Genomic DNA, 24,348 nt, shown 5'->3' with positions numbered 1-24,348 from the left:
ATTTTTTTGCCCCACCAAAAAACCGAGATTTATGAAAGAGCTGATCCAAAAGCTGGGAATTTCCTCCAAAAAAATTCCATTTAAATTCAATTTTACTTCATTTTTCCAATTATCCACCAAAAATCCATCGTCCAAGAATTTTGCCTTTTTCCAAAGATTTTCCCATCTGCAATTTCCGGAATTTCTTTGGGAAAAAATTGGAATTTTCTGATTAAACGTTGGAATTTTTCTGATTAAATTTTTTGATTTTTTGGGAAAAATACTTCCAGGTAAAAAATTCCCAGTTTTTTTTGGGAAAAGTGGAAATTCCTTAAAAAATTCAATTCCTGAATGAAAAGGAATAGGAATTTCTGAAAGAAATCCTTCCTGAATTTCTGAAAGAAATCCTTCCTGAATTTCTGAAAGAAATTCCAGTAGAAATTCCCAAATTTTCTTCATTTTTGGCCTGAATTTTTCCTAATTTTTCCCAAATATTTCCATATTTTCATCCCAATTTTCTCTCCATTTTCCCATATTTTTATCCAATTTTTTTTCTCCGATTTTCCCATTTTTCCCCCAATTTTCTTCCCAACTTTTTTTCCCATTTTCCTCCATATTTTTCCTATTTTTTTCCCAAATTTTCCCCCCATTTTTCCATATTTTTTTCAATTTTTTTCCCAAGTTTTCCCAATTTTTTCCAAAATTTTCTCCCCAATTTTTCCCAAACTTTTTCCCAAATTTCCCCATTTTTCCATATTTTTTTTCATTTTTTTTCCTCAATTTTTCCCCCAAAATTTTCCCAATTTTCCCATTTTTTCCTCCTTTTTATCCCATGAAAATCCATGGAAAAATTTCTCATCCCGATTTTTTTATCCCTGTTTTAAAAAGGGAATATTTGGGAAAAAAATGGGATTTTTTTTGTGTGAAAAATGGGAATTTTGGGTGGAAAAATGGGAATTTTGGCAGGAAAAAATGGGAATTTGGGGGAAAAATGGGAAATTTGGAAAAACCAGGAATTTTGGGGGGAAAAAATGGGAATTTTGAGGGGGAAAAAATGGGAATTTTGGGGGAAAGTTAAGAAATTTGGAAACAAAAATGTGATTTTTGAGGTGAAAAATGGGAATTTTGAGGATTTTGGGGGGAAAATGGGAATTTTGGGGAAAAATTTGAGATTTTAGGAGGAAAAATGGGAAATTTTGGGAAAAAATGGGATTTTTTTGGGCCAAAAAATGGGAATTTTTGGGAAAAATGGGAATTTTGGCAGGAAGAAATGGGAAATTTTGGGGGGAAATGGGAATTTTGAGGATTTTGGGGGAAAAATGGGAATTTTGGGGAAAAATTTGAGATTTTAGGAGGAAAAATGGGAATTTTGGGGGGAAAAATGGGAATTTTTTTGGGGGGAAAATGGGAATCTTTATGGTTTGAGAAATTTGGGAAAAATCAGGGAAAAATTGGGAAAAATCAGGGAAAAATTGGGGAAAACCTGGGAATTTTAAGGGATAAAAAATGGGAATTTTGGGAGGAAACAAAAGGGAATTTTAGGGAAAAAATTAGGAATTTTAAGGGTAAAAATGAGGGAACTTTAAGGAAAAAAAGTGGGAATTTTAGGAGGGAAAAATGGGAATTTTGGGAGGAAACAAAAAGGAATTTTAGGGGGAAAAATTGGGAATTTTGAAGAGAAAAAATGGGAATTTAAGGAAGAAAAATGAGGGAATTTGGGAAAAAAAATGGGAATTTTGAGAAGAAAAGTAAAGGAATTTTTGGGAAAAATGAGGGAATTTTAGAAGAGAATTTTAAGAAAAAAAATGGGAATTTTGGGTGGAAAAAATGGGAATTTTCAGAGGAAACAAAAGGGAAATTTTTTGTGGGGGAAAAATGGAATTTTTGGAGGAAACAAAAGGGAATTTTAGGGAAAAAATGGGAATTTTAGGAGGAAACCAAAGGGGAATTTTAGAGAAAAATTGGGAATTTTTTGGGGGAAAAAGATGGAATTTTAAGAAGAAAAAAATTGGGATTTTCTCCTTTAAACCACAACCAAAAACCCTAAAAAAATCCAATTTTTTTTCTTTTCCCCCCAAATTTTTTAGGGAATTCCTTCCTAAACCTCTCAACTTCCAAGAAATCCTGGAATATTCTCATTTCCTGCAGGAATTCCTGGAATGACATCAGGAAAATCTCTGGAATTCACCTCTCCACTGTTTCTTGGCCTCATCCCAAGCTTTTATTTCCTTCTCCTCTGGATATTTTTAGCTCTGGGTGTGGCCATGCCTGGATTGAATCCAAAAAATCCAAGGTGAGCTCTGGAATTTTTCCTTTTATTCCTCTTTTTCCTCCCCAATTTTCCCAGATTTTTTCCCAGATTTTTCCCAGATTTTTCCCCATTTTTTTCCCATTTTTTCCTCCATTTTTTTCTCTAATTTTTCCCCATTTTTCCCCATTTTTTCCTATTTTTCCTCATTTTGTTCTCTCCAATTTTCCCATTTTCCCTGTATTTCTTCCCATTTTTCCCCCCTTTATTTCCCATTTTTTCCCCAGTTTTTCCCAGATTTTTCCCAGATTTTTCCCCCATTTTTCCCAGATTTTTCCACCTCTTTTTCCCTCCAATTTTCCCCATTTTCCCCCCATTTTTTCCCACTTTTTTCCCCAATTTTTTCCTCTTATCTTTTCCCCTTTTTTCCCCAATTTTCCCAGATTTTTCCCCCAATTTTCCCAGATTTTTCCCCATTTTTTCCTCCATTTTTTCTCCCATTTTTCCCCAGTTTTTTCCCCATTTTTTCCCATTTTTTTCTATTTTTTTCTCATTTTTTTCCCCTCCATTTTTCCCATTTTCCCTATCTTTCTTCCCATTTTTCCCCCCTTTATTTCCCATTTTTTCCCCAATTTTTCCCAGATTTTTTTCCCAGATTTTTCCCTCATTTTTCCCAGATTTTTCCTCCTTTTTTTCCCTCCAATTTTCCCCAATTTTGCCAATTTTTTCCCCAATTTTCCCTCATTTTTTCCTCTTTTTTTTTCCCCTTTTCTCCCATTTTTTCCCAGATTTTGTCACCCCATTTTTCACCTTTATTCCCCATCTTTCCCTAATTTTTTTCCTCTCTTTTTCCCAATTTTCCCCCCTTTTTCCCCATTTTCTTCTCCCATTTTTCCCCGATTTTTTCCCATTTTTTCTCCATTTTTTCCTCCATTTTTTCCTCCATTTTTTCTCCCACTTTTCCTCATTTTTTCCCATTTTTTCCTATTTTTCCTCATTTTTTTCTCTCCAATTTTCCCAGTTTTCCCTGTATTTCTTCCCATTTTTCCCTTCCTTATTTCCCATTTTTTCCCCAATTTTTCCCAGATTTTTTCCCAGATTTCCCCCCATTTTTCCCAGATTTTTTCCCCATTTTCCCCAGATTTTTTTTCCATTTTTTCCTCCATTTTTTCTCCCATTTTTCCCCAGTTTTTTCCCATTTTTTCCTATTTTTTATCATTTTTTCCCTCCAATTTTCCCATTTTCCCTGTGTTTCTTCCCATTTTTCCCCCCTTTATTTCCCATTTTTTCCCCAATTTTTCCCAGATTTTTTCCCAGATTTTTCTCAGATTTTTCCTCCTCTTTTTCCCTCCAATTTTCCCATTTCCCCCCCATTTTTCCCAATTTTTTCCCCAATTTTCCCTCATTTTTTCCTCTTTTTTTTTCCCCTTTTCTCCCATTTTTTCCCAGATTTTGTCCCCCCATTTTTCCCCTTTATTCCCCATTTTTCCCTAATTTTTTTCCTCTTTTTTTCCCAATTTTCCCCCCTTTTTCCCCATTTTCTTCTCCCATTTTTCCCCGATTTTTCCCCATTTTTTCCTCTTTTTTCCCCCATTTTTTCCCCCTTTTTTCCCAATTTTTATTTCCTTCTCCTCTGGATATTTTTGGCTCTGGGTGTGGCCATGCCTGGATTGAATCCAAAAAATCCAAGGTGAGCTCTGGAATTTTTTCTTTTATTCCCCTTTTTCCTCCCCAATTTTCCCAGACTTTTTCCCAGATTTTTCCCAGATTTTTTCCCCATTTTTCCCAAATTTTCCCATTTTTTTCCCCATTTTTTCCTCCGTTTTTTTTCCCATTTTTCCCAGATTTTTCCTCCTCTTTTTCCCTCCAATTTTCCCCATTTTCCCCCCATTTTTCCCCACTTTTTTCCCAATTTTCCCACATTTTTCCCCAATTTTCCCAGATTTTTCCCCATTTTTTCCTCCATTTTTTCTCCCATTTTTTCCCATTTTTTTCCCATTTTTTCCTATTTTTTCTCATTTTTTCCCTTCAATTTTCCCATTTTTCCCTGTATTTCTTCTCATTTTTCCCCCTTTTATTTCCCATTTTTCCCCCAATTTTTCCCAGATTTTTTCCCAGCTTTTTTCCCTTTTTTCACATTTTTTCCCCCAATTTCTCCCGATTTTCCCATTTCTCTCCCATTTTATTCCAAATTTTCCCCATTTTTTCCCTCCTTTTTTCCCCATTTTTTTCCCTTTTTTCCCCCATTTTTCCCTCAGTTTTCCCCTCATTTCCCTCCCAATTTATTCCAAATTTTCCCCCATTTTTTTCCCATTTTCCCACCATTTTTTCCCCTCCAATTTTCCCTTTTTCCCCCCATTTTCCCCCATTTTTCTCCCCTTTTTCCCCATTTTTCCCCATTTTTTCCCTCCAATTTTTCCTTTTTTCCCCCATTTTTTCTCTTCTTCTCCCTCTTTTTTCCTACCATTTTTCCCCATTTTCCCCCATTTTTTCCTATTTTTCCCAGTTTTTTTCCCTTTTTTCCCCCATTTTTTCCCCAATTTTCCCCTCATTTCTCTCCCAATTTCTCTCCCATTTTATTCCAATTTTTCCCCCATTTTTCCCCATTTTTTCTCATTTTTTTCCCATTTTTCCCCCATTTTCCCCCCAATTTTCTCCTCATTTCCCTCCCATTTTATTCAAATTTTTTTCCCTTTTTTCCCCCATTTTCCCCCCATTTTTCCCCTCTTTTCTCTCCCATTTTATTCCAAATTTTTCCCCATTTTTTCCCCCATTTTCCCCCAATTTTCCCCTCATTTCTCTCCCATTTTATTCCAAATTTTTCCCCCTTTTTTCCCTCATTTTTTCCCATTTTTTCTCTCTTTTTTCCCCATTTTTTCCCCCATTTTTCCCCTCTTTTCTCTTCCAATTTATTCCAAATTTTCCTCCATTTTTCCCCCATTTTTTCCTATTTTTTCCCCCACATTTCCCAATTATTTCCCCTTTTTAAAACCCCAAAAAAAACTTGGATAAAATCCAAATTTCTCAACCCCCAGAATTTGCATAACCAGGAAACCAAAATTTTTTTCTCCTTTTATTTCTCAGAACTTCCTGAAACTCCGGAGATAAAATCCAACGGAATCCGGAGCCAAAATCCAACGGAATCCGGAGCCAAATTCCAGGAATTTCTTCCTCCATCTCAGGGTGAGTTTTCCAAGGATTTCCTGGAATTCTGGGATGGGGATTTTTGGGAATATTGAGGGTTTTTTTTATTTCCTAAAATTTTATCGTTTTCCCATTAAAATTCGCTTTTTTTTCCACTCAAAAAATTCCATTTTTTCACCTTAAAATTCTTTTTTTCTTCCCCTAAAATTCCCACTTTTTCCTCCCAAAATTCCCACTTTTTCCCCCCAAAATTCCCACTTTTTCCCTACAAAATTCCCTCTTTTTTCCCCCTAAAATTCTCTTTTTTCCCCAAAAAATTCCCTCTTTTTTCCCCTTAAAATTCCCCTTTTTTCCCCTTAAAATTCCCTTTTTCTCCCCTAAAATTCCCTCTTTTTTCCTCTTTAAATTCCCTTTTTTCTCTTTAAAATTGCCTCATTTTTCCCCCCAAATTCCTTCTTTTCCCCTTAAAATTCCCATTTTTTCCTCCCTAAAAATTCTCTTTTTTTGCTCCAAATTCCCTCTAAAATTCCCCTTTTTCACCTAAAATTCTCTTTTTTCCTCCCTAAAAATTCCCTTTTTTCCCCTTAAAATTCCCCTTTTTTCCCCTTAAAATTCCCCTTTTTTCTCTCCAAAATTTGCTTTTTTCCCCTTAAAATTTCCTTTTTCTCCTCTAAAATTCCCTCTTTTTTTTCCCTTAAAATTCTCTTTTTTCCCCTTAAAATTCTCATTTTTTCCCCTCTAAAATTCCCTTTTCTCTCTAAAAATTCTCTTTTTTCCCCCAAAATTCCCTCTTTTTCCCCTTAAAATTCTCTTTTTACCCCCTTAAAATTCTCTTTTTTTCCCCCAAATTCCCTCTTTTCCCGCCTTAAAATTCCCTTTTTTTTTCTCCAAAATTTCATCTTTTTTCTCCTTAAAATTCCTCTTTTTTCTCTCCAAAATTTGCTTTTTTCCCCTTAAAATTTCCTTTTTCTCATCTAAAATTCCTTTTTTTTTCCCTTAAAATTCTCTTTTTTCCCCCTTAGAATTCCTTTTTTTCCCCTTAAAATTCCCATTTTTTCTCTCTAAAAATTCTTTTTTTTCCCCCCAAATTCTTTTTTTTTCCCCCCAAATTCTTTTTCCCCTTAAAATTCTCTTTTTTCCTCCCTAAAAATTCTCTTTTTTTCTCCCAAATTCCCTCTAAAATTCCCCCTTTTTTCCCATTAAAATACTCTTTTTTTCCCTTAAAATTCCCCTTTTTTTCCAATTGAAATTCCCTTTTTTTCCCTTAAAATTCCCTCTTTTTTCCCCTTAAAATTCCCCTTTTTTTCCCCTCTAAAATTCCCTGTTTTTCCCCCCTTAAAATTCCCCTTTTTTCCCCCCAAATTTCCTCTTTTTTCCCCTTAAAATTCCTTCTCTCCAAAATTTGCTTTTTTCCCCTTAAAATTTCCTTTTTCTCATCTAAAATTCCTTTTTTTTTCCTTAAAATTCTCTTTTTTCCTCCCTAAAAATTTCCTTTTTCTCATCTAAAATTCCCTTTTTTCCCCTTAAAATTCCCATTTTTTCCTCCCTAAAAATTCTCTTTTTTTGCCCCAAATTCACTCTAAAATTCCCCTTTTTTCCCCCTAAAATTCCCTTTTTTTTCATCTAAAATTCTTTTTCCTCCCTAAAAATTCCCTTTTTCCCCCTAAATTTCCTCTTTTTTCCCAAAAAATTCCTCTTTTTTCTCTCCAAAATTTGCTTTTTCCCCTTAAAATTCTTTTTTCCTCCCTAAAAATTCTTTTTTTGCCCCAAATTCCCTCTAAAATTCTTTTTTCTCCTAAAATTCCCTTTTTTCCCCTCTAAAATTCCCTTTTTTTCTCCCTAAAAATTCTCTTTTTCCCCCCAAAATTCCCTCTTTTCCCCCTTTAAAATTCCCTTTTTTTCTCCAAAATTTCCTTTTTCCCCTTAAAATTCCCCTTTTTTCTCTCCAAAATTTGCTTTTTTCTCCTTAAAATTTCCTTTTTCTCCTCTAAAATTCCCTCTTTTTTCTCCCTAAAAATTCTCCTTTTTCCCCCTTAAAATTCCCTTTTTTCCCCTTAAAATTCCCTCTTTCCTCCCCCAAATTCCCCCTTTTTTTCCTCCCTAAAATTCCCTTTTTTTTCCCCTTAAAAATCCCCTTTTTTCTCCCCAAAATTTGCTTTTTTCCCCTTAAAATTCCCCTTTTTTTCCCCTTAAAATTCCCTTTTTTCCCTCTAAAATTCAATTTTTTTCACTAAAAATTCCCTTTTTTTCTCTCCAAAATTCCCTTTTTCCTTCCCAAATTCCCTTTTTCCCTTAAAATTCCCTTTTTCCCCCTTAAAATTCGCTTTTTTCCTCTTAAAATTCCCTTTTTCCCTCTAAAATTGCCTCATTTTTTCCTGATTTATTTTCTAATTTTTCCCAAATATTTTACTTTTTCCTGATTTTTTTCCCCTGATTTTTCCCATTTTTTTATTCCTCATTTTTTCCTGAATTTTCCCAATTTTTTTCCTCTCATTTTCCTCAAATTTTTCCTGAATTTTCCCTGATTTATTCCCAAATTTTTCTTCTTTTTTTTCCAAAATTTCCCCAATTTTTTCCTGATTTTTTCAATTTTTTTTTTATTTTTCCCAAATTTTTCTTCTTTTTTTTCCCAAAATTTCCCCAATTTTTTCCTGATTTTTTCCAATTTTTTTTTATTTTTCCCTTTTTTTTTTGTGCTTTTTTCCCCCTGATTTTTCCAATTTTTTTTCTGACATTTTTCTAATTCTTCCCAATTTTTTCCAAATTTTTTTGTGATTTTTCCCTTTTTTTTCCTGATTATTCCTGGTTTTCTCCCAATTTTTTTTCTGATTTTTCCCAAATTTTTTGGTGATTTCTTCCCAATTTTCCCATTTTTTTTGCTAATACCTTTTCTGGATTTTTTTTTTCCAATTCTTCCCAATTTTTCCATATTTTTTCCTGATTTTCCCTGGTTTTTTCCCAATTTTTTGATTTTTTTTCACCAAAATTGCCCCGATTTTTTCTGATTTTTTTCCAAATTTTTTTTCTGATTTTTCCGTTTTTTGGTGATTTTTTCCAAGTTTTTTTTTTCCGATTTTTTTCTCATTTTTTTCCCAAATTTTTCCTGATTTCCCCCTTTTTTCCTGATTTTTTCTCCTCATTTTTCTCATTGTTTTCCTGAATTCTCAATTTTTTTCACAATTTTTTCTGATTCTTTTCTCCCAAATTCCCCCAATTTTTTCCAGATTTTTCCCAATTTTTTTTCTGATTTTTTCCTGATTTTCCCCAAATTTTTCCTGAATTTTCCCTGATTTTTTTCCCAACTTTTTCTCATTTTCTTCCCAAATTTTTCCTGATTTTTCCCCCATTTTTCCGATTTTTTCTGAGTTTTTTCCCTCATTTTTCCCAAATATTTCCTTAATTTTCCCAGATTTCTTCCCAATTTTTTCTGATTTTTTTCTCCCAAATTCCCCAATTTTTTCCCAATTTTTTCCTGATTTCCCCCATTTTTCCCCTTTTTTTTTCTTTTTTTTCCCCCTGTTTTATCCCCTCAAAATTCCCATTTTTTTCTCCCCCCAAAATTCCCAGACTTTCCCAAAATCCTGGAATTTTCTTTTCCAGAATTCCATGGAAAACCCGGCCTTCGAGATGCACGGCGCGACCCCTCCGGCTTTTTCCAGGAGCAAAGAGGTACCCAAAAAATTCCCAAAAATTCCCAAAAAATTCCCAGAATATTCCCAAAATATTCCCAGAAAATTCCCAAAAATTTCCCAAAAGTTCTCAGCAAATTCCCCCAAAATTCCCAAATTTTTCCCAAAAATTATCCCCAAAATTTCACAGAAAATTCCCAGAAATTTCCCCAAAATGTTCGCAAAATATTCCCAAAAAATTCCCAAAAATCTTCCCAAAATATTCCCAAAAAATACCCCCAAAAATTCACAGAAAATTCCCAGAAATTTCCCTAAAATGTTCCCAAAATATTTCCAAAAAATTCCCAAAAAATCCCAAAATATTCCCAAAAAATACCCTTCAAAATTCACAGAAAATTCCCAGAAATTTCCCCAAAATGTTCCCAAAACATTCCCAAAAATATTCCCAAAAAATTAAAAAAAATCCCAAAAATTCCCAAAAATATTCCCAAAATATTCCCAAAAATTTCCAAAAAAATTCCCAAAAATTTCTCAAAAAATTCCCAGAAATATTCAAAAAAATATTCCCAGAATATTCCCAAAATATTCCCAGAAAATTCCCCAAAAATTCCCCAAAAATCCCAAAATATTCCCCCAAAAATTGCAAAAATATTCCCAGAAAATGGCAAAAAAAAAAAATCCCAAAAATTCTCAGAAAATTCCCAAAAAGTTTCCAAAAAAATTCCCAGAAAATTAAAAAAAATTCCCAAAATATTCCCCAAAAATTTCCCAAACATCCCCAGAAAATTCCCCAAAAAAATCCCAGAAATTTCCCCAAAATGTTCCCAAAATATTCCCAAAAAATTCCCCAAAATTCCCAAAATATTCCCAAAAAATACCCCCAAAAATTCACAGAAAATTCCCAGAAATTTCCCCGAAATGTTCCCAAAATGTTCCCAAAAAATTCCCAAAAATAGTCCCAGAAAATTAAAAAAAAATTCCCAAAATATTCTCCAAAAATTCCCAAAAAATTTCCCAAAAATATTCCCTAAAAATTCCAAAAATATTCCCAAAAAATTTCCCCCCAAAATTGAGAAAATTCCCCAGAATTTCCCAAAAATTCCCAAAGAATTCCCAGAAAATTCCCAAAATATTCCCAAAAAATTAAAAAAATATTCCTAGAAAATTCCAAAAAAATTCTCAGAAAAAACCCAAGAATTTCCCAAAAGTTCCCAGAAAATTCCAAAAAAATTCCCAAAACATTTTCCAAACAACCCCAGAAAATTCCCCAAAAAATCCCAGGAAATCCCCCAGAATTCCCAAAATATTCCCAAAAAAATACCCCCCAAAATTCACAGAAAATTCCCAGAAATTTCCCCAAAATGTTCCCAAAATACTCCCAAAAAATTCCCAAAAAAATTTAAAAAAATTCCCAAAATATTTCCAAAAATCCCAAAAAATTTCCCAAAGATTTCCAAAAATTTCTCAAAAAATTCCCAAAAATATTCCAAAAAATATTCCCAGAAAACTCCCAAAAAGTCTCAGAAAATTCCCCAAAAATTTGCAAAAACGTTCCCAGAAAATTCCAAAAAAATTCCCAAAATATTCCCCAAAAATTTCCCAAACATCCCCAGAAAATTCCCCAAAAAATCCCAGGAAATCCCCCAAAATTCCCAAAATATTCCCAGAAAATTCCCAGAAAATTCCCAGAAATTTCCCCAAAGTGTTCCCAAAATATTCTCAAAAAATTCCCAAAAATATTCCCAAAAAATTAAACAAAAAATCCCAAAAATTCCCAAAAATATTCCCAAAATATTCCCAAAAAATTCCCAAAAATTTCTCAAAAAATTCCCAAAAATTTATCAAAAAATTCCCAGGAATATTCAAAAAAATATTCCCAGAATATTCCCAAAATATTCCCAGAAAATTCCCCAAAAATTCCTCAAAAATTCCAAAATATTCCCCCAAAAATTGCAAAAATATTCCCAGAAAATGGCAAAAAAAAATCCCAAAAAAATACCCAAAAAGTTTCCCAAAAAATTCCCAAAAATTTCCCAAACATCCCCAGAAAATTCCCCAAAAAATCCCAGGAAATCCCCCAAAATTCCCAAAATATTCCCCAAAAATTCACAGAAAACTCCCAGAAATTTCCCCAAAATCTTCCCAAAGTATTCCCAAAAAATTCCCAAAAATAGTCCCAGAAAATTAAAAAAAATTCCCAAAATATTCCCAAAAAATTTCCCCACAAAATTCTCAGAAAATTCCCAAGAATTTCCCAAAAATTCCAAAAAAATTCCCAGAAAATTCCCAAAAAAATCCCAGGAAATCCCCCAAAATTTCCCAAAAATATTCCCAAAAAATTCCAAAAAATTCATGATAAATTCCCCAAAAATTTCCAAAAAGATTCCCAGATATTATTCTCAAAAAATTCCCAAAATATTCCCCAAAATTACCAGAAAGTTCCCAAAAATATTCCCAAAAAATTCCCCAAAACATTCACAGAGAATCCCTAAAAATATTTCCAGAAAATATTCACAGAAAATTCCCAGAAAGTTCCCAAAAAATTCCCCAAAAATTCGCAGAGAGTCCTTAAAAATATTCCCAGAAAATTCAAAAAAAATTCTCCGAAACTTCCCTGAAAATCTGCAAATAAAATTCCCAAAGAATTCCCAGAAAAATCACAAAAAATTTCCAAAAAATACACAAAAAATTCCCAGGAAATTCCCCCCAAAAATTTCCCAAAATTCACAGAAATTTCTCAAAAATATTCTTCGGAAATTTCCAAAAAAAATTCTCAGAGAATTCAAAAAAATTCCCAGGAAATTCAAAAAAATTCCCAAAAATATTCCCCAAAATATTCCCAAAAAATTTCCCCCCAAAATTCTCAGAAAATTCCCAAGAGTTTCCCAAAAATCCCCCAAGATTTCCCAAAATATTCCCAAAAAATTCCCAAAAATATTCCCAAGAAGTTCTCCAAAATTCCCCCAAAATTTCCTGAACATTCCCAGAAAATACCCCCCAAATATTCCAAAAAAATTCCCCTAAAATTCCCAAAAATTTCACCAAAATTCCCAAAATATTCCCCAAAAATTTCCCCCCAAAATTCCCGAGAATTTCCCAAAAAATTCCAAAAAGTATTCCTAAAAATATTTCCAAAGTTTCCAAAAAAAAAATCCCAAAAATATTACCCAAAAATTCCCAAAAATTTCCCAAAAATTCCCCAAAAATATTCCCAGAAAATTCCCAAAAAAATCCCAGAAAATCCCCCAAAATTTCCCAAAAATATTCCCAAAAACATTCCCAGAAAATTCCCAAAGTATTTCCAAGAATTCCAAGAAATATTCCTGAAAAATTCCAAAAAATTCCCAGAAAATTCCAAAAAAATTCCTACAAATATTCCCAAAAAATTCCAAAAATTCTCAGAAATTTCCCTGAAAATTTGTAAATAAAATTCCAAAAAAATTTCCAGAGAATTCCCAATAAATTTCCCAAAATATTCCCAGAAAATTCCCAAAATTTCCTAAAATATTCCCAAATTTTTTTCCCCCCAAAATCTCAGGAAATTCCCAAGAATTTCCTAAAAAATCCCATAAAATTCCAAAATATTAAAAAAAAAATCCTAAATTTATTCCCAAAAATATTCCCAAAAATTCCCAAAAATATTCCCAGAAAATTCCCCAAAAATTCCCAAGAATTTCCCAAAATATTCGCAGAGAATCCCTAAAAATATTCCCAGAAAATTCCATAAAAATTCCAAAAAATACACAAAAAATTCCCAGGAAATTCCCCCCCAAAATTCCCAGAAATTCCCTGAAATTTCCCAAAAATATTCTGAGAAAATTCCAAAAAAAATTCTCAGAAAATTAAAAAAAATTCCCAGAAAATCCCCCCAATTTCCCAGAAAATTCCCAAAAATTTCCCTCAAAATTCCCAAGATTTGTAAAAAAAAAATCCCCAGAAAATTCCCCAAAAATTCCCCCAAAATCCCAAGAATTTTCCTAAAAAATTCCCAAAAAACTTCTCAAAAAATTCCTCAAAAGTTGGGAAAAAATGGGGAAAAACAGCGGAAAAATTGGGAAAAAAATATGGAAAAAATGGGGGAAAAATGGAAAATTATGGAAAAATGGGGAAAAATGAGGAAAAAATAGGAAAAAACAAGGGAAAAATTTGGAAAAATTGGGAAAAATTGGGGGGAAAATGGGAAAATTTGTGGAAAAAATGGTAGAAAAGGAAAAAATGGGAAATTGGGGAAAATTTGGGGAAAAAATATTAAAAAATAGGAAAAAAATTGGGGGAAAATGAGGAAAAATTTTGGAAAAATGGGGAAAATGTGGAAAAAATGGAGGAAAAATAAGGAAAAAATGGGGGGAAATGAAAAAATGTAGAAAAATGGGGAAAATTGTGGGAAAAATGAGAAAAAATTGGGGAAAAATGGGGAAAATTTGTAGAAAAAAGGAAAAAAATAGTAAAAAACAAAAAATGGGAAAAAAGGTGGAAAAAATGGGGAAAAATGTGGAAAAAATGGGAAAATGTGGAGAAAATAAAAAAAATACAGAGAAAATGGGGGAAAATGAGGAAATTTGAGGAAAAATGAGGAAAAAATGGGGAAAAAGTGGGAAAAACGGGGAAAAAATAGGAAAAAACAGAAAAAACAGGGAAAAAAGGTGGAAAAATGGGAAAATTTGTGGAAAAAATGGTAAAAAATGAAGAAAAATGGGGGAAAATAAAAAAAGTTGTGAAAAAATGGGGGAAAATGGGAAAAATTTGTGGAAAAAAATGATAAAAGACAAGGAAAAAATGGGGTAAATTGGGGAAAAGTTGAGGAAAAAATACGAAAAAATGGGAACCAAATTGTGGAAAAATGAGAAAAAAATGGGAAAATATAAGGAAAAAATTGGGAAAATGGGGAAAAAATGAGAAAAAAATGGGAAAAAATGAGGGAAATTGGGAAAAATGAAGAAATTTGTGGGAAAACTGCGGAAAAAATGGGAAAAAACAAGGAAAAATTGGAAAAAATGTGGAAAACTGAGGAAAAATGGGAAAAGTGGGGGAAAAATACGGAAAGGAACAAATGGGAAAAAATGAAAAATCGTGGGAAAATGAGGAAAAATAAGGAAAAAAATGGGGAAAAATCGTGGAAAATTCGAATTAAAAATACAAAAAAATGGGGAAAAAGTGGAAAAAAGGGGGGAAATGAGGAAAAATTGTGGAAAAATGGGAGAAATGTGGAAAAATTGGAGAATAAAGAAAAAATGGGGGAAAATTGTGGAAAATTTGAGGAAAAATGGAAAAAAATTGCGGAAAAATGGGGAAAAATGTGATAAAATAAGGAACAAATGGGGGAAAATGTGGAAAAACGGGGAAAAAATGAGAAAAAATGGTAAAAAAGTAAGGAAAAATGGGGGAAAATGAAAAAATGCAGAAAAATGGGGAAAATTGTGGGAAAAGTGAGAAAAAATTGTGGAAAATGGGGAAATTTGTACAAAAAATAGGAAAAAATAGGAAAAAACACAGAAAAAATGAGTAAAAAAGGTCGAAAAAATGGGGAAAAAGTGGAAAAATGGGAAAATTTGTGGAAAAAATGGTAAAAAACGAAGAAAAATGGGGGAAAATGAAAAAAGTTGTGAAAAAATGGGGAAAAATGGGAAAAATTTGTGGAAAAAATGATAAAAAACAAGGGAAAAATGGGGGAAATTGGGGAAAATTTGAGGAAAAAATATGAAAAAATGGGAACAAAATTGTGGAAAAATGGGGAAAAAAGGGAAAAAATGGGAAAAAAAGGAAAAATTGGGGGAAAATGAGGAAAAATTTTGGAAAAATGGGGGAAATGGGAAAAAATGGAGGAAAAATAAGGAAAAAATGGGGAAAAATTGCAGAAAATTTCAAGAAAAAATGGGACAAAATAAGGAAAAATTGTGGGAAAACGTGGAAAAACTGTGGGAAAAACGGGGAATAATTGTGGAAAAATGGGAAAAAATGAGGAAAAAAATGAGGAAAAATTGTGGAAAAAATGGGAAACTGAGAAAAATGGAGAAAAATGTGGAAAAATGTGAAAAAAATGGGAAAAATCAAGGAAAAAATGGAGGAAAATGTGGAAAATTGTGGAACACTGAGGAAAAAATGGAAAAAAAAGGAAGAATTTGGAAAAATGAAAAAATGGGGGAAATGTGAGAAAAATGAAAAAAAATGTGAAAAAATTTTGGAAAAACGGGGAAAATGTGGAAAAATGGAGGAAAAATAAGGAAAAAATGGGGAAAAATAAGGAAAATTTGAGGAAAAAATGGGACAAAATAAGGAGAAATTGTGGGAAAATGTGGAAAAACTGTGGGAAAAACGGGGAAAAATTGTGGAAAAATGGGAAAAAATGAGGAAAAAAATTAGGAAAAATTGTGGAAAGAATGGGAAGCTGAGAAAAATGGAGAAAAATGTGGAAAAATGTGAAAAAAATGGGAAAAAACTAAGAAAAAATGGAGGAAGATGTGGAAAATTATGGAATACTGAGGAAAAAATGGGAAAAATGAGGAAAAAATGGAAAAAAAGAGAAAAATTTGGAAAAATGAAAAAATGGGGGAAATGTGGGAAAAATGAAAAATTGGGAAAAAATAAGGAAAAAATGGGGAAAAATTTGGAAAAAAACAAGAAAAAATGTGAAAAAAATAAGAAAAAATTGGGAAAAATGGGAAAAATTGGGGAAAATTCAAGAAAAAATGGGAAAAAAATGTGAATTTTGTTTTTTACTGAATTTTTGGGAATTTCAGGAATTGCAGAGCAAAGGGAAAAGCTCCACGATGAAATTTTTCCTGCTTTGTCTCCTGGCTTCCATCATCACCACATCCCTGGGAATTCTGATCCTTTCCCTGATTTTTGGGAATTGTCGGGAATTTCCGAAGGATTCCGGAGGGAATGAAGAGTTTGGAAAGGAAATGGAGGAAAAAACGGATCCCAAATTTCGGTTTTTGTATCATTTGAAGGAATCTAAGGTAGGGAAAATTGGGAATTTTTGGGGGTTTTGGAAAGGGGTGGGGAAAATGGGGGGAAATAGGGAAAAAATAAGGAAAAATGGGGGGAAAATAGAAAAATTGGGGGGGAAAGGGGGAAAAATAAGGAAAAATTGGGAAAACATGGAAAAATGGGGAAAATAAGGGAAAATGGAGGGGAAATGTGGGGAAAATATGGAGAAATTGGGAAAATAAGGAAAAAATGGTGAAAAATAAGGAAAAATTGGGGGAAAGGGGAAAAATAAGGAAAAATGGGGAAAATAGGGAAAATTGGGAGAAAAATAAGGGAAAAATGGTGGGAAAATGGGAAAAAATGGGGGAAAAGTAAAAAAATTAAAAATGGGAAAAAATGAGGGAAAATGGGGGAAAATAGGGAAAAATTGGGGGAAAATAAGGAAAATTGGGTTATAAGTAAGGAAAAATAGGGGAAAAAAGGAGGAAAAATTGAAGGAAAAAGGGGGAAAATACAGAAAAATGTGGAAAATAAGGAAAAATGGTGAAAAATAAGGAAAAATTGGAGGGAAAAAGCGGGAAAAAATAAGGAAAAATTGAAGGAAAAAGGGGAAAATATAAGGAAAAATGGGAAAATAAGGAAAAATGGGAAAATAAGGAAAAATTGGGGGAAAAAAAGAAAATGGGGAAAAAAATTAGGAAAAATGGAGGAAAATAAGGAAAAATGGGGGAAAAGGAGGGGAAATAAGGAAAAATGGGGGGAAATAAGGAAAAATGAGGAAAAGTAAGGAAAAATGGAAGGAAAAGGGGGAAAAATAGGGAAAAATTGGGGGAAAATAAGGAAAAAATGGGGAATATGAAAAAAGAGGGAAAAATAAGGAAAAAAGGGGAAAAATAAGGAAAAATTGAAGAAAAAGGGGAAAAATAGGGAAAAAACAGGAAAAACAAGGAAAAATGGAAAAAACTGAGGAAAAAAGCAGAAAATAAGGAAAAATTGAGGGGAAAGGGGAAAAAATAAGGAAAAATGGGGAAAATATGGAAAAAGGGGAAAAATAAGGAAAAATGGGGAAAATAAGGAAAAATGGGGAAAATAAAGAAAAATGGCAGGAAAAAGGAGGAAAAATAAAGAAAAAATGGGGGAAAATAAAGACAAAATGGGGAAAAATAAGGAAAAATGGGGAAAAGAAGAAAAAATGGAGGAAAAAAGGAAAAATATGGAAAAATAAGGAAAAAGGGGAAAAAATAAGGAAAACTGGGAAAAATGGGGGAAAAAAGGAAAAATGGGGGAAAAGGAAAAATGGGGAAAACAAGGGAGAAAGATGGAAAAAATGGAGGAAAAATGAGGGAAAAATGGGAAAGAAGTGGGTGAAAAATGATGAAATAATGGGGAAATAAGGAAAAAATGGAGAGAAAATGGTTGAAAAAACAAAAAAATGGGGGAAAAATTTGGAAAAATGGGGAAAATGTCTGTAAAAAAAATGGGGAAAAAATGGAGGGAAAATGAGGAAGAAATGGGGTGAAAATAAGGAAAAAAATGAGGGAAAAACGGGGGGGAAAGAAGGAAAAAATGTGGAAAAATGGGGAAAAAATATGGGAAAAATATGAAAAAAAAAGAAAAATGGGGAAAAACTGGGAAAATGTCTGAAAAAATGGAGGGAAAATGCGGGAAAAAAAGAATAAAAATAAGGAAAAATAGGAAAAAATGAAGAATAAAAATAAGGAAAAAATCAAGAATAAAAATAAGGAAAAATGGTAAAACTGAGGGGAAAGAATAAGGAAAGAATGGAGAAAAATGGAAAAAATGAAGGAAAATAATAACGAATAAATGTGAAAAAAATAAGGAAAAAATGGGGGAAAAATAAGGGAGAAGAATTAGGAAAGAATAGAAAAAAATTGGAAAAAATGAGAAAAAAATGGGGGAAAAAATAAGTGAAAAACACAGAAAAAAATGGAGGAAAAATGAGGGAAAAATAAGAAAAAATTGGGAAAAAATGGGAAAAGAAAAAGGAATTAATGGGGAAAAAAACAGGGTAAAATCAGGAAAAAACAGGAAAAAAATGGTGAGAAAATAAGTTAAAATTGGGAAAAAATTTTAAAAAATCCAGTAAAAAACCTACGGAAAAATCAGGGGGAAAAAACGTGAAAAATTAAAGAAAAAATAGGAAAAATCCAGGAAAAAAACCAGGAAAAATCGAGAAAAATCAGGGGAAAAAAATCGAGAAAAATCCAGAAAAAATTGTGAAAAATTAGGAAAAAAGTAGGAAAAATCCAGGGGAAAAAGGGACAAACAGGAAAAAAACTGGGAAAAAAATAACTAAAAACCAGGAAAAATCCAGGAAAAAAGAAACAGGAAATAACAGGGAAAAATCAGAGGGAAAAAAATCCAGAAAAATCAGCAAAAAGTTGTCAAAAATTAGGATAAAAATAGGAAAAATCCAGAAAAAAAAGGGGAAAAAAACCAGGAAAAAAATTGGGAAAAATAAACTAAAAAATAGGAAAAATCATGAGAAACATTGAGAAAAATCAGGAAAAAATTGTGAAAAATTAGGATAAAAATAGGAAAAATCCAGAAAAAAAAGAGAAAAAAAACAGGAAAAAAAAAGGGGGAAAATTAGGGATAAAACAGCTAAAATAAAGGAATTTTGGGGTAGGAAAGATGTGGAATTTTAGATTGGAAAATGAGGAATTTCAGGTAAAAATTTTCCATTTAAATCCCAATTTTTCTTCCCAGATCTATAAATACCAAGGAGGAGAAATCCAATGGGCTCGATTCCGACGGGATCCCCGGGAATACGAAAACCCGGAAGTTCGGGAATTCGGGAAAAGCCTCAATTTCCATAAATCCCAAATAACTTTGGGAATGTTGAGGATCCGGAGCCGGGGACTGCGAGCTCCTCACTGGCATTTCAATGCCAACGAACACGGATTCCTGCTCCAGGTATTCCCAAATTTTACCCCCAAAATTCCCACATTTTTTCCAGAATTTATCCCAACTTTTCCCAATTTTTTCCTGATTTTTCCCAATTTTTTTCCGGATTTTTTCCTGATTTTTTTAAGAATTTTCCCCAATTTTCCCCTCATTTTTCTCTTTTTTTCCTCCTGATTTTTCCCCGTTTTTCCCTGATTTCTGTTCTAATTTTTCCCATTTTTTTCCCTCTCGTTTTCCCCAAATTTTTCCTGATTTTTCCTTAATTTTACCTATTTTTTTCTCTGATTTTTCTCATTTTTTTCTCCCTAATTTTTCTTAATTTTTTCTCTGATTTTTTTCCTGATTTTTCCCTGATTTTGGCATTTCAACTCCAACAAACACAGATTCCTGCTCCAGGTATTCCCAAATTTTACCCCCAAAATTCCCACATTTTTTCCAGAATTTATCCCAACTTTTCCCAATTTTTTTCTGATTTTTTAAAGATTTTTCCCTATTGTTTTCCTGATTTTTCCCATTTTTTTCCTGATTTCCTCTCAGTTTTTTCCCAAATTTTCCCATTTTTTTCCTGATTTTTTCCCTGATTTTTCCCAATTTTTTCCTGATTTTTCCCAATTTTCTTCCCTGATTTTTCCCAATTTTTTCCTGATTTTTCCCAATTTTCTTCCCTGATTTTTCCCAATTTTTTCCTGATTTTTCCCAATTTTCTTCTCTGACTTTTCCCAATTTTTTCCTGTTTTTTCCCAATTTTCTACCCTGATTTTTCCCAATTTTTTTCCTGATTTTTTTCTGAATTTTTCCCAATTTTCCCTAATTTTCCTCTTTTTTTCCTTTTCATTTTTCCCAATTTTTTCTATGATTTTTCCCACTTTTTTCTTGGAAAAAAATGGCAAAAAAAATCCTTTAAAAATTTTGAAAAATTGGGGAAAAAACCTGAAAAAAAATCAGAAAAAAATGGGAAAAAATCAGGAAAAAATGGGAAAAAATGACAAAAAAATCTTTTAAAAATATGAAAAAAATGAGAAAAAAAATTGGGGAAAAAACCTGAAAAAAATGGGAAAAAAAATCTGCAAAAATCAGAAAAAAAAAGGGAAAAAGTGACAAAAAATGTTTTAAAATTATGAAAAAAATCAGAAAAAAAATGGGAAAAAAACTGAAAAAATCAGAAAAAAATCTGAAAAAATCAGAAAAAAAAAGGGAAAAAATCTGAAGAAAATGGGAAAAATATTAGAAAAAAACAGGGAAAAAACTACTAAGAAACCCTTTAAAAATATGGAAAAAGTTGGGAAAAATTGGGGAAAAAATGGGAAAAAAATCTGAAAAAAATGGGGAAAAAATGACAAAAAAAATCTTCAAAAATACGAAAAAAAATCAGAAAAAAATCGGGAAAAAATCAGAAAAAATCAGAAAAAAATGGGAAAAAATCAGAAAAAAAATATTTTAAAAATATGGAAAAAATTATAAAAAAAATTGGGAAAAAACCTGAAAAAATCAGAAAAAAATGTGAAAAAATCAGAAAAAAAAATGGGAAAAAATCAGGAGAAAGTGGGAAAAAATCAGGAAAAAGTGGGAAAAAATGACAAAAAAATCTTTTAAAAATATGGAAAAAATCAGAAAAAAAACGGGAAAAAATCAGAAAAAAATCTAAAAAAATCCGAAAAAAATGGGAAAAAATCTGAAAAAAATGGGAAAAATATCAGAAAAAAACAGGGAAAAAACTACTAAAAAATCCTTTAAAAATATGGAAAAAGTTGGGAAAAATTGGGGAAAAAATGGGAAAAAAATCTGAAAAAAATGGGGAAAAAATAACAAAAAAATCTTCAAAAATACGAAAAAAAACCAGAAAAAAATTGGGAAAAAACCTGAAAAAATCAGAAAAAAATGGGAAAAAAATTAGAAAAAAAATGGGAAAAAATCAGGAAAAAATGGGAAAAATATGGGAAAAACATCTTTCAAAAATATGGAAAAAAATCCGAAAAAAAAGGAAAAAAACCTGAAAAAATCAGAAAAATATCTGAAAAAATCAGAAAAAAATGGGAAAAAAATTAGGAAAAAAATTTGGGAAAAAAACTGAAAAAAACAGAAAAAAATGGGAAAAACATCAGAAAAAAATTGGAAAAAATCAGGAAAAAATGGGAAAAAATGACAAAAAAATCTTTTAAAAATATGAAAAAATCAGGAAAAAAAATGGGAAAAATCCTGAAAAAATCAGAAAAAAATCAGGAAAATTTGGGAATAACCTGGAATTTTCCCTGCTATCATTCCCAAGGGCTCTGCATGGATCGGGATCCTGGGACCGGATCATTCCCAAGCCGTCACCTACAACGTCACCGAGGGTCAGGTGGTTTTTTTCCCGAAGAATTCCGTTCATTGGGTGAAAAATGTCGGAAAAGAGGATTTGATTTTCCTGCTTTTCTTCTCCACTCACGAGGAATTGTTGACTTTGGATGTGGATGATGTTTTCTTCTCCACCCCCGAGGATGTGGCAGCTCGAGCCTTGAAGGTTTGGGAAGTTCTCCTTCATTTTTCCCATTTTTCCCTAATTTTTTTCCCATTTTTATTCCATTTTTTTCCCCATTTTATCCCTTTTTTCTCCTTTTTTTTCCCCAATTTTTTCCCCATTTTTTCCTCAACTTTTTCCAATTTTTGTTATTTTTTTCTATTTTTTCTCCAATTTTTTCCTATTTTTTCCCGATTTTTTCTCTATTTTTTCACCTTTTTTGTACAATTTTTTTCCATTTTTATCCCCATTTTTTCCCATTTTTATCCTTTTTTTTTCCAATTTTCCCTCATTTTTCCCCATTTTTCCCTATTTCCTCTCATATTTTTCCATTTTTCCTCCACTTTCCCTATTTTTCCCTATTTTTCCCATTTTTCCCCATTTTTATACCTTTTTTTTTTTTCCAATTTTTTCATATTTTTTCCCATTTTTGCTCTATTTTAATTCTCATTTTTATCCCATTTTATTCCCATTTTTATCCCATTTTTCCTCCTTTTTTTCCCTGTTTTTCCTTATTTTTTCCCATTTTTACTCTATTTTAATCCTAATTTTTATCCCACTTTTCCTCAACTTTTCCCCTATTTTTATCCCATTTTTTCTTCTTTTTTTCCCATTTTTTCAGTTTATTTCCCATTTTTGCTCCATTTTAATTCTCAATTTTTCCCCAATTTTTCCCATTTTTCTCCTTAATTTTTTCCCCATTTTTTCAGGTTTTTCCTCCAACTTTTCTCCATTTTTATCCCATTTTTGCTTCATTTTAATCCTAATTTTTTCCTCCACGTTTTCCTCATTTTTTCCCATTTTTGTCCATTTTTTCTCCATTTTCCCCCAAGTTTTTCCCATTTTTTCACAATTTTTTCCCCATTTTTATCCCAATTTTTCTCCAGATTTTTCCCATTTATTTTCCCATTCAATGATCCCAAAAAATCAACATTTTGGGGCAAAAAAAATGCAAATTTTGGCTGGAAAAATGCAAATTTTAGCAGGAAATTTACAAATTTTGATGGGAAAAGTTCAAATTTTATCAAGAAAATGTAAATTTTGATGGAAAACTTAAAATTTCGGTGTGAAAAATGCAGAATTTTGGCCCAAAACCACAAATTTTGGGGAGAAAAATGCAAATTTTGATGGAAAATAAACATTTTTGGCAGGAAAAATGCAGGATTTTGGCAGAAAATCAATTTTTTGGGGAAAGAATGCAAATTTCAATGGCAAAATGCAAATTCTGGCACAAAATCTGCAATTTTCTTCTGGAAAATGTAAATTTTGATAGAAAAACTCACAAATTTTGATAGAAAAATTCAGGTTTTTGGGAAAGCCCCAATTTTGATGAGAAAAAATGCGAAATTTGGCTGAAAAAATACAAATTTTATCCAGGAAATGCAAATTTTAGCAGGAAAAATGTAAATTTTAGCAGGAAATTTACAAATTTTGATGGGAAACTGAAAACTTTAGTGAGAAAAATTCAGATTTTGGCCCAAAATTGCAAATTTTGGGGGGGAAAAATGCAAATTTTGATGGAAAAATGCAAATGTTTGGCATGAAAATGCAAATTTTGATGGAAAAAATGCAAATTTTTGGTGGGAAAAAAGTGAATTTTGGCAGGAAAAAAATGAATTTTAAACAGAAACGTCCCTCAAATTTAACTCTTTGTTTCCCATGGATTTTTCCATGGATTTTTCCATGGATTTGCAGCCAAAGGGAGGCGTTGGATTCATCAGAACATTCCAGAAACCCGAAGAGGATCAAACCATCAACCTCCCCAAAAACCTGGATCAGCTCATCCACAATTCCACCTTCCCCCAATCCCCGGATTCCCAGGTCTGGAAATTCTTCTACGATCTCCCAGGTAGGAAATTCCCAAAATTCCATGGAAAAATGGGATTGGAGGAATTCTGGTTTTATCCTTGATTTTTCCTGATTTTTTTTCCCATTTTTTTCTTCATTTTTTCTTCATTTTATCTCTGTTTTTTCCCATTTTTTCCCCAATTTTTTGTGTTTTTTCCCATTTTTTTCCCCAATTTTTTTCCCATTTTTTCCTCATTTTTTCCCCAATTTTTTCCTCTTTTTTCCCTATTTTTTCTCTTTTTTCCCTTATTTTCTTCCCCATTTTTTCATGTTTTTTCCTTAATTTTTTCTCATTTTTGCTCATTTTTTCCCATTTTTTCTTCATTTTTTCCATCATTTTTTCCCATTTTCCCCTCATTTTTTTCCCAATTTTTCCTCTTCTTTTTTCCCATTTTCCCCAATTTTTTTTGTTTTTTCCCATTTTTTCCCAAATTTTTTCCCATTTTCCCTTTATTTTTTCCCCATTTTTTACTCATTTTTCCCAATTTTTCCTCTTTTTTTCCCATTTTTTCCCCAATATTTTTGTTTTTTCCCATTTTTTCCCCAATTTTCCCCCATTTTTTCCTCATTTTTCCCCAATTTTTTTCGTCTTTTTTCCCTATTTTTCTCATTTTTCCCTTATTTTCTTCCCCATTTTTTCATGTTTTTTCCTTAATTTTTTTCTCTTTTTTTCCCATTTTTTCCCATGTTTTCCCATTTTCCCTTTATTTTTTTCCCAGTTTTCCCTCATTTTTCCTCTTTTTTTTTCCCATTTTTTCCCCAATTTTTTCTGGTTTTTCCCATTTTTTTCCCCGATTTTTTCCCATTTTTTTCTCATTTTTTCCCCAATTTTTTTTGTCCTTTTTTCACTATTTTTTTTATTTTTTCCTCATTTTCTTCCTCGTTTTTTCATGTTTTTTCCCCAATTTTTTCCCAGTTTCCCTTGATTTTTTTCTCATTTTTAACTCATTTTTCCCAATTTTTCCTCTTTTTTCTCCCATTTTTTCCCCAATTTTTCCTGTTTTTTTTCCCCATTTTTCCCAATTTTTTCTGTTTTTTCCCATTTTTTCCCCAATTTTTTCCCATTTTCCCTTTATTTTTTTCCCATTTTTGCCTCATTTTTCCCAATTTTTCCTCTTTTTTTTCCCATTTTATCCGCAATTTTT

The 24,348-nt window shown here is 31.8% G+C and overlaps 1 protein-coding gene across 1 annotated transcript in view; it reads left to right on the top strand.

Moving 5' to 3' along the window:
• The window catches only part of LOC131592857 (uncharacterized), a 38,882-nt gene that overhangs the window by 6,523 nt on the left and 8,011 nt on the right, over positions 1-24,348 (top strand). The window contains exons 5-11 of the mRNA XM_058864694.1: positions 2,067-2,272; positions 5,312-5,410; positions 8,972-9,040; positions 15,738-15,959; positions 18,661-18,867; positions 21,125-21,358; positions 23,051-23,204. Of these exons, the coding sequence (XP_058720677.1) occupies positions 8,978-9,040; positions 15,738-15,959; positions 18,661-18,867; positions 21,125-21,358; positions 23,051-23,204 (880 nt within the window). The 5' untranslated portion in view covers positions 2,067-2,272; positions 5,312-5,410; positions 8,972-8,977. The remainder of the gene's footprint in view (positions 1-2,066; positions 2,273-5,311; positions 5,411-8,971; positions 9,041-15,737; positions 15,960-18,660; positions 18,868-21,124; positions 21,359-23,050; positions 23,205-24,348) is intronic.

Source organism: Poecile atricapillus, chromosome Z (genome assembly GCF_030490865.1).
Source record: "Poecile atricapillus isolate bPoeAtr1 chromosome Z, bPoeAtr1.hap1, whole genome shotgun sequence".
In the NCBI taxonomy this organism is placed as follows: Eukaryota; Metazoa; Chordata; class Aves; order Passeriformes; family Paridae; genus Poecile; species Poecile atricapillus.
This window is presented reverse-complemented; position numbering and strand designations above follow the sequence as displayed.